The following is a 10,195-nucleotide window of genomic DNA, read 5'->3' as shown; positions in this document are numbered from 1 at the left end:
TGCTTGAAGTGTGGGAGTAGTGATCATCAGCTGGCTACGTGTCCTAAGGCTCAAGAGAGAAGTGGAGTTCGTTAGATGGACAAGCCAACCCCCAGTCAGGCTAGTACAATGGGGAATCGACCGAGAGTTCCAGTTAGGATTTATGCCCTGAATCATCAGCAAGTTCCCAATCCAACGAAGGTTGTCGAAGGTACTATCCCTATTTTTCATCGTTTAGTTAAAGTCTTGGTTGACCTTGGGGCTTCGCATTCATTTGTGAGTTCTATTTTTATGTGTGGGGTAGATATAAAATCGGCTAAATTACCTTATGACCTAGAGGTTAGAACACCTATGGGAAACCAAAATCTAATTACAAATCAGGTGTATAGAAACTATGAAATCTGGATTGGAGAAAGGAAGTTATTGGTAGATCTAATGAGTTTGGACATCAAAGGGTACGATGTTATTATAGGGATGGATTGTTTAACCCGATATCATGCTAACTTGAACTGTAAGACGAAAATTGAGGAATTTTGGTTTTCGAGGGAAGCAATGTTAAGATTGGATATAAAGGGAAGATTAGCTTCGTCTGCCCTCATTTCGGGACTTCAGGTTAGAAAGTTAATAAGTAAGGGAGTTTAAGGTTATTTGGCTTTTCTAATAAACCCTCCAAATGATAAAATGAAGTTGGAAGATGTGCCAATAGTAAGAGATTATCCCGATGTTTTTCTGAGGAGTTAGAATCCTTACCTCCCGAGCGAGAGGTGGAGTTTAAAATTGATTTAGTGCCAAGGACAGCTCCCATTTCTAAAATCCCGTATCGGATGGCCCCTGCGGAAGTTAAGGAGTTAAAGATTCAACTATAAGATTTGTTGGAGCGGGGATTCGTAAGGGAAAGCGATTCGCCTTGGGGAGCGCCCGTGTTATTTGTCAAGAAAAAGAATGAGAGTTTGAGATTGTGCATAGACTACCGAGTGCTGAATAATGTGACAATAAAAAACAAGTATCTTTTATTGCTTATTAATGAACTGTTTGATCAGTTGTAAGGGTTGATAGTATTTTCTAAGTTAGACCTTAGGCAAGGGTATTATTAGTTAAGAATTATGAAGGAAAATGCACCGAGAACTGCTTTTAACTCTAGATATGAGCACTTTGAGTTTGTGGTGATGCCCTTCGGATTGAGTAATGCTCCTGCCGCATTCATGGAGTTAATGCAGCGAGTCTTTAAGCCATATTTGAATCAGTTTGTAGTGGTATTTATAGATGACATTTTGGTGTATTGTAAGACCCAAGAAGATTATGTCCGACACTTGAAGATAGTGCTACAAACCCTTAGAGAGCACCAATTGTATGCTAAGTTTACTTAGTGTGAATTCTGGTTGGCGGAAGTGTTCTTTTTAGGGCATAAGATTTCTAAGAATGAGATTTCTGTAGACCTAACTAAGGTTGATGCCGTTACTCAATGGAAACAACCAGAGACCCCTATGGAGATTAGAAGTTTCTTGGGTTTAACGGGATATTACTGTCGGTTTATTAAGGACTTTTCAAGAATTGTTGGGCTACTGACTAATCTGACCAAAAAGCATGGCAAATTTATGTGGAATCCTAAGTGTGAAGTTAGTTTTCAAGAGTTGAAGAAGCGTTTGACAATGGCCCCGATATTGACATTACCTAATGAGAAGGAAAGATTTATGGTTTATTTAGATGCCTCTAAGGAAGGATTGAGTTACGTTTTGATGTAAAGTGGGAAAGTTATTGCTTATGCCTCTCGAAAATAAAATCGCATGAACAGAATTACCCAACTCATGATTTGGAGTTAGCCGCAGTCATTTTCACGTTGAAGGAGAAATTATTTATATGGGATGACATTTGAGATTTTTACGGACCATAAGAATTTTAAATATCTACTTTCTCAAAAGGAGTTGAATTTGAGACAGAGGCGATGGGTAGAATTTCTTGAGAATTACGACTGCACTATTAATTATCACCCTGGGAAGGTTAATGTAGTAGCGGATGAGTTAAGTCGAAAAGCTCTAGTGGCAAGGTTAATGGTTAGAGAGTGAAGTATGTTGGAGAAGGTGAACAAGTGGAATCCCAGCCTAGAGGGACAAAAGGTTGTATTTGAAAATTTGACATTAAAGTCTCCATTGTTAGAACGCATTAAAGAGGCACAAAAGAAGGATGATATGGTGCAGAAATGGTTAGAAAAATCACAAAAAGAGGGAACCCAAGATTTTAAAGTAGGGACTGAAGGAGTACTGAGGTTTCGAGATCGAATTTTGGTGCCTGGTGATGAAGGAATAAGAAGGGAAATATTAGAGAAAATGCACCGATCTAAGTATACAATACACCCTGAGAGTAATAAGATGTACCAAGATTTAAAAACGTTGTATTGGTGGGATGGCTTGAAAAAGGAAGTGGCTAGATTTGTTCAAACATGTCTTGTCTGCCATTAAGTTAAAGCTGAACATCAGAAACCTTCGGGACTTTTACCACCTCTAGAAATACCCGAGTGGAAGTGGCAACATATTACCATGGATTTCGTGACATGGTTGCCAAGGAGTCAAAAGGGGCATGATACGGTTTGGGTGGTAGTAGATTGGCTTACTAAGACTGCACATTTTCTGCTAATGAATATGAAATACCCTTTGGAGAAACTAGCAAAACTTTATATGGATGAAATTGTAAGATTACATGGAATTACTGTAAGTATCGTTTCCGATAGGGATCCAAGATTTGTTTCCCGATTTTTGGCAAAAATTTCAAGAGACTTTGGGGACCAAATTAAACTTGAGTACAGCATATCATCCCCAAATGGATGGACAGTCGGAGAGGATACTCTAGACTTTGGAGAATATGTTAAGATCATGTATAATGAAATTCGGAAGAAATTGGAGTCACCATATGACATTGGTTGAGTTTGCGCATAATAAGAGTTATCATGCTTCAATTCAAATGGCACCTTACGAAGCACTTTATGGAAGAAATGTCGATCGCCGACCCATTGGGATGAAGCAGGAGAGAGAAAGATTTTGGATCCGACCTCTATACCCTGGGTTGAGAAAGCATATGAGAAAGTAAAAATAGTCTGAGAACAACTTCAAACCGCCCAGAGTAGACAAAAGAATTATGCGGATAATAGGAGAAAAGATTTGGAATTCGAAGTGGGGAATAAAGTCTTCTTGAGAGTTAAACCCATGAAAGGATGAGTGATATCAAAGAAAGGGAAGAAATTAAAACCAAGGTATATTGGACCTTTTGAAATTCTCTGACGAATTGGGAAAATGGCATATCAGTTGGATTTGCCTGCTAGTATGTCTAAGATCCATAACGTTTTCCGCATCTCTATACTCAAGAAGTATCATCCGGATCCAACTCATGTGATACAGTTGGAAGATATTGAAGTAGATGGGTCGCTTTTGTATGAAGAACATCCTGTGAAGGTTCTGGATCGAGAGGTAAAGGACTTGAGAAATAAGAAAATTTCTTTGGTTAATTTCCTTTGGAGAAATCATGATGTCGAGGAAGCGACTTGGGAGACAGAAGAGGAGATGCAGAAAAAGTATCTTGAGTTGTTCATTTAGAAAGGTGAGAATTTTGAAGACAAAATTCTTTTAAGAGAGGAAGGATGTGAGGGCTCAAAAATTTTTACTATTTTTGAAAGGTAAATAATAATGATGAAACATTTATATTATGTGATTTTTCCAAATTTTTGGTAATCTCATCTATTAAAATGTCATTTTACAACTTATTTGAATTTTTATTATTAATTGTCCCGATATCGTTAGGCTAGTATTAAGTGTGAAACTTTGGTGTGGTGACATGGAATTTAGTCTTAAGATGAAATTTAGAGCATGTAGAGACTTTAAAGAAATAGAAAAACGATAGGATAATGTTGGTTGGGGAAATTTTAGTTAAGGATAAGATGTCGCACGAGAATGCGACACATAAGCAAGTAGGTGAGGTGGTCCTCCTACCACGCTTTAAAGAAAGAAACTAGATTTGAGAGTTCATTTTTCTTTCTTCCTCCTTGAGCCACCCGAAATTTAGGGAGAGAGAAAGAGACTTGAGAGCTCTCCATTTCCTTCTCCATCTTGCTCTTAAAGATCACTTGGAAAACTATTAACCACCATATTTTTCTTCTCCTTCTTCTTCTTTTCTTGATTGAGCTAAGAGAGAGAGAGAGTTCGAGAAAGAGAGAGAGAATTCGGGGGAGAGAGAGACCAAGGAGGGACACCATCCATCTTACTTCTTGAAGAGTTATGGAAGAAATCACCAAGCAACCTAGAAGATCTTTGACCTTTCTTGAGAAAACTTGAAGGGGTGAAACTTGGAAGGAAGTTTTGAGATTGAATCACACTAGATTTAGTTAGATCTTGAGGTAAGAACCGAAAATCACCCTTAATCTTTAATTTCTAGCCATGACAATGTTAGATTTACTTGATTTAAGTAAGATCTATGGTAGATCTATTAAATTTCTTGAATTTATACCACTAGATGTTCTAGTAGTTAAAATACTAGCATAGCTCTTGAATTATTGGTTGTATTTACTTGAAAATTTTTCATTGATAACCAAGGGCAAATGATTGATGAAACCCTTAGGGATTTGAGTGAGCTTTTGTTGGTTAAATGGTTGTTTTGTTGGTGAAATTTTTGAGAAATTTTTGGATGAGCTAGCCGAATGAAGAGGGTTAATTTTCAACCTTCATTTTTGACATTTTTGTGTTCTTTTCACTAAATTTTCGCTCAAATGACTTGGTATTATGTTAATCTATGTTATATGTTGAATTGGAGTTGAAAGTTAGGAACTTTAACAGTTAAAAGTCATTTTTATTTCACTATTTTGGGTTAAAAACTATCCGGGCAGCAATGGTGAATTAGAGACTGTTTTGCCCTTGATTTTGTGTTTTCACGCGTCAAATTTTGGGAAAAACTATTCTAAATACATATTATTTTCATAACTCGAGCTTACGTGTCGAGTTCAAGCAAATTTGGTTTAGTTTCGCGAATTGTTGGGGCGAAACTTATTGTCTCTTTTTACGTGTTTATAGGTGTGATTGACGAACTGTGATACCGATCCTAACTTGGATTCTGAGCTTTGATTTATTGGTGAGTTTCTATGCATGTTATCTGTTTTGAATTTGTAAATGTGACATAGATGTGAACTTGATGTTGTGACTGAGATGACTAGTATTTTGAATTGTTGAAGTGTTGTGATGTCGCTTGGGTTGTTATCCCATCGACAATAAGTGATTGAGTGTGCATGTTAATTCTTGAGAATTCCTGAATCCTATAAGTAAGTCTGTCGATTCGAACCAGCCATAGGACTTGGTCGAGGAGATTTGACGAGCCATAGGAGAGTGTTTTATATTCCCTGGACTTGGCGTTTAGACTTATCCTTTTTGAAGTGAAAACTATGGTATGCTCTAACAATACCCATTTTAAGTGTTTTGGATTTTAGGCCTGGTGGGGAGAGTCGTTGGAAGGAGAATGAAGTAAGTGGAGTTCTACATTGTGATAAAACTTGAAAGTCGACAGTGTGTCGACTACGTGAAATAAGATCAAGATTCGTGGAAATTGGTTCCTAAGAGCTACCCGTATCCTACCTTTGAGAACCCAAAAATTTTCGCATTTTCTCAGCATTATTTTATTCCTTTGCCTACATTTTATACTTTCCTTGGAAATATTAAACTTTCTATGCATTTTTACAAGCAAGTACAGTTTTAAATTCATTTTCCTAGTATGAGTTAGTATACGTTAAATTTGAAACGCATTATTGATGTGAGGACCTGTAAAATTCCTTATATTTTGCTTAAAAATACCCTTTTATTTGGAAATTATTACTTTATAATGGCCCTACTACCCAATCACCCCACAATAAGTGCAAATGAATATAGAATTAAGGGTTTTTCCTTTTCGTTTTCAAGTTAGTGTGAATTAGGATTTTTACGCCTATCCGTGGTGTGACTATCCGGTACGGAGTGTGGATCAAATTTGGTGATTAAGAGTGAGTTTTAGATGATATTAAGTGTGTGATTAGAAGTGGTAATAATAAGGTAGTGAATTATAAGTTAAAACCCTAGTATACGCGATTTAAGGAAAAACGGGTTGAACCGACGGGTACCGTTCACTACCGATTGAACACCCCACTTGACTACCACTTTCTTATCATAAAATATCCTTGATATTAGTGCAAAATATCAGCCCTTATACCAGCTCAAGTCAGCCGAAATTGTAGACCAAAATAAGGGAGAAAAGAAAAAAAAATTGACTACCAATCAACTTGTGACACTTGTCAATTTTGACCCAAATCAATTCCTATCCTTTTAACCTTCTTGAAGCTTCAATTGCACTTTATTTCAGCCTCCATTTCTGCCATATGAACCATGAGAAAGAGAGGGAAAAGCCAAGAGAAAGAAACCATAATCCATTGTGACAGCCCCACCTCACCCTAAGGCGAACCAAAGGGTTCGGCGGACTGCCTGCCCAGCTCTCGCCAGGACTACGGAGTCGATTCACACAAACCCAACATAGTACGCGCGATAGGACCCAAAGAAAATGAACAATTGGAAACTACTAAGGTGAGAACATGCCTACCAAACCATAGAATCATAGTCTCAACGGATTACATTTAATAGACAAGGTTAAACACTTATACATATTTTTACATTGAAGTCTTGAACAAATTAACATACAGTGCGATCCGAGGTACTCATATTACACAAAATACAATTAGGGTTTCGTTTTCAAAAGAGTTTAACAACATGACATATATACTAGCTTACCCTTTTCTTCCAAAATCGTGATTTCCAAGTTTGTCCCCTGTAAGGAAAACAAAGGCAACAGAAAGGGGAGAGTTTACGCTCAATGAGGTACCAAACATATAGGGGTAAAATCATGGCCTTTCACGTTTAATCAATCAGATACATATACCAGATATAAAGGAAAGCATTTAGACACAGTGATTCAAAGGGAAAAGTATACAAGTGGCTCTCAGGAGCCAGATTTTCATTTGCAGTACTTGATCCGAACCCGTTGACTCTCCGTCAATGTAAATAGAACCAACATATCCGTAGACCCCATTTTACACCAATTTCCGTCCACCAAACATACCCCTACCGGGCCCGAACTCCATTCAGGAACAGTAATGGTAATACTCGAGTATACCGGAATCAAGAGTCTCAATACCCAATTCCCAAAACAGACTACCGTGGTTCGTTATCTAATCGACCAGACCCTTGCCGGCCCGACTTGAGCAACTAGCCACAGGTGTTGAGCTCAGAGGTCACAGAAAGGTCGTTGGATACCAGCGTCCAAACGACATCCGAATAGACTCAGATACAGTTAACAGATTATACAAAGTAAATAGGCATATGGACAGACAAGAGAACGAGTGTGATAAAGTACACTCTCGTCTCAAACAGAATAAATAGATAGTGCAGTCATTTAAATCGCAGATTGCAGGGGCAGAAACCAAGTTAAGCAGCAAATGAGGGGAGTGGTACACTCACCGGTTCAAGTACAGATACTTCAAAAGTTTTCACTTCAAACTGGTTTTAATCGCCAAGAAACCCTAAAATCATCAAAGTAAACCAATTGAAGGTTTAACATCCAAAATCGAGTAAACGGAATGCACAAATGAGGCTCGACTACATGTCGTACGTCTTTTCAGGTTAAGTACTAGTACAAAAGAATAAAATATGACTTTTGAGCAAAAGATAACAGTTGGTCCTAGGGTTACAAACAACCCCCAAAACTCTTCATTTGTACTAAGATCAACTCAATTGAAGGAATCGCGTAGCCCTAAAATTTTGGGCAGCATGCCCTCTGTATTTACCTATTTTCCCAGCCACTTATGGCTTCATTATTTTTCTCAATCAATCCCAAAGTCATACGCAATATAATTTCATCACAACAGCCGTTCAATAGGCTCAAAGTCATTCAAGTACAAGATTTAGTTAGGAAAATGACCGGAAATGAGCTTTAAGCTAGGAAACCAAAAAGGCAGATTCACCGCTACTTAGCGTATCGGACATAACCGAAACTATGCTTATTGGATTGAAGTGCAAGTTATACCGTTTCGAAGCTAAGACAGAGGGATATAACTTTGATGAAGACTACTCAGTCCAGTTCTCATCCTAACTAGGTCAAAGTTACCAAAACAACCCCGGATTTTCCAGTTCGACGCTCACTGTGAAATTCAACTAGCAGTCCTGATTCATTCAATCATATCTCAGCACACACAAATCCGATTCAGGTAATTCCAAAGCCATTTAAAAGCTAAGATACAAGGCTACAATTCTTAAGAAGACATCCACAACCAAATCAGTAGTATTCCCGGTCAAACTAACCAATTACAGAAGCTGATTATCAGTTTCGGATAGAAACAGGGCAGCAGGAGTATTTCTGTATTTTCACAGGCTACGTTGCTCCGATTCGGCTGAAATTTTGTAGAAAACTATAAAACATCATTCTATACAATTTTCATGTTTTACACTAAGGCCAATTTGGCCTCTAACTAGGAGAAAAAGTACCAGTAAGAATGGAGAAAAATGGAAACCCTAATCTGGAATTTTCCGCACAAAGTGGAAATTTTCCGCAATTCGCTACAATTTACGTACTATAGCTTCATTCTAGACCATTCCCAACCATCATCCATGGCCAACCAATATTAAACATATAAAAACAGAAAAATCATGAATAAATAGAAAAATATTCCAATCTCAACCAAAAGTCATGGAATTGCCCACAAAATCACCTCTTAGACTACTACAAGCCACTAATTACACATCATTAAGAAGAAAAGAGAGGTTCCTTAGCTACTCACCTTATCAAGTCAAGAAAGGAGACAACTTAGCACCTTGGTTTTCCAAACCACTTCACTAACAACCTCACAATCACTAAACTAAGGGTTTTTATGGAGGAAATCCAAGTTTAATCGGTTGAACTAAGAGATTGAACAAGATTGGAGGCAAGAAAAATTGAGAGTTTTCTCTTCTTTTCTCTTGAAGATGGCTGGCCAAAGAAGCTTGCAAATGAAGATGATTTTGGTCAATTTTTGTATTAATTGTTAAAGTGGTGAATAGTAGTCAAATGCAAGATTAAATCTCCAAGTGACATTTGTCACTCTCATTAATGCATGGCTATCCTTTTGTCTCTCCAACTCTCATCCATTGGATAACCTCTAATTATCTCTTAACACCTGCTAAAATAAACCCGGTATCCAAAACTTAACCTAATTGGCCGAATTTTACCGAACTTACAGCACTAGTGAGTCCCACATCCGGTATACGCTCTTAATTTCTCAAAAACTAACTGATACTAGAAAAATCATTTAAAAACTATATTTACTCATAAAAATTATCTAGAAAATTTTCCTAATAAAGAAAATACAGAAAAGCACGCAATTAAAAAGAATAAAACCTAGAAAATAAGAAAATTACGGGTTCTCACACTATCTCCCCCTTAAAGAAATTTCGTTCTCGAAATTTTCTTATCGACGGAATCTTTCAAAATCTAAAGTACCCAACGGATCGTACCTTCTACGTCCTCAGACGAGTCAGGGACCTGATGGTGCTCTAAAGAATATACCTGAGCCGGTACCTTCAATCCAGTCCCTTCCTTTTCCGACTGTCCAGGGTTAGTCTTAGTTGGTTGCGGGGTCCCTTTTCCTTTTCGCAATCGAATTGGGCAGTCAGCAATCCGATGATCGGCACTTCTGCAGCACAGACATTTTCCCTCTTTTTTCCAACAATTTATCTCCGTATGATTTGGCCCTCCGCAATATCCACAAGGACCACAAGTAGCAGAGACCGGTCCCCCCTGAGAGACATCGCGCGACACCCCCGGTTTTCGTACTCCCCGTTTCCCTTTCCAATCTTAGGGGGCGTACTTGTACCTTCTGGCTCAGAGCTACTCCCAGGAAAGCCCATTTTCTTGGCTTGGAAGTTTTTCACCTGCAGCCTAGCATTCTCTACTCGTTGCACCTTCTCTACGGCATCGCTGAAGGCGTTAATTTGGGCTACGGCTAGATCTTTCTGGATCTCCACGTTCAGACCCTGGACGAATCGCCGTATTCCTCGTTGCTCAGTAACGATGAGTTCGGGTGCAAATTTGGATAGCCGAGTGAATTGGCTCTCATACTCGGCCACTGTCTGGGTCCCTTGACAAAGCCGGACAAATTCATCCTCATGAGTTGCGTATAACCGTCTTATTC

General features: G+C 38.3%; 1 protein-coding gene across 1 annotated transcript; it reads left to right on the top strand.

Annotated features, from left to right (window-relative positions):
• The first annotated feature begins 2,045 nt into the window (after window positions 1-2,045).
• Window positions 2,046-3,563, top strand: LOC140012669 (uncharacterized). The gene is made up of 3 exons (XM_072060950.1): window positions 2,046-2,337; window positions 2,437-2,684; window positions 3,276-3,563. Exons 1-3 carry the CDS (start codon window positions 2,046-2,048, stop codon window positions 3,561-3,563), a joined length of 828 nt encoding a protein of 275 aa, XP_071917051.1.
• The last annotated feature ends 6,632 nt before the right edge of the window (window positions 3,564-10,195 follow it).

Source organism: Coffea arabica, chromosome 8e (genome assembly GCF_036785885.1).
Source record: "Coffea arabica cultivar ET-39 chromosome 8e, Coffea Arabica ET-39 HiFi, whole genome shotgun sequence".
Classification (NCBI taxonomy): domain Eukaryota; kingdom Viridiplantae; phylum Streptophyta; class Magnoliopsida; order Gentianales; family Rubiaceae; genus Coffea; species Coffea arabica.
Note: the sequence above shows the minus strand (reverse complement) of the source record. Positions and strands in the feature narration are given on the sequence as shown.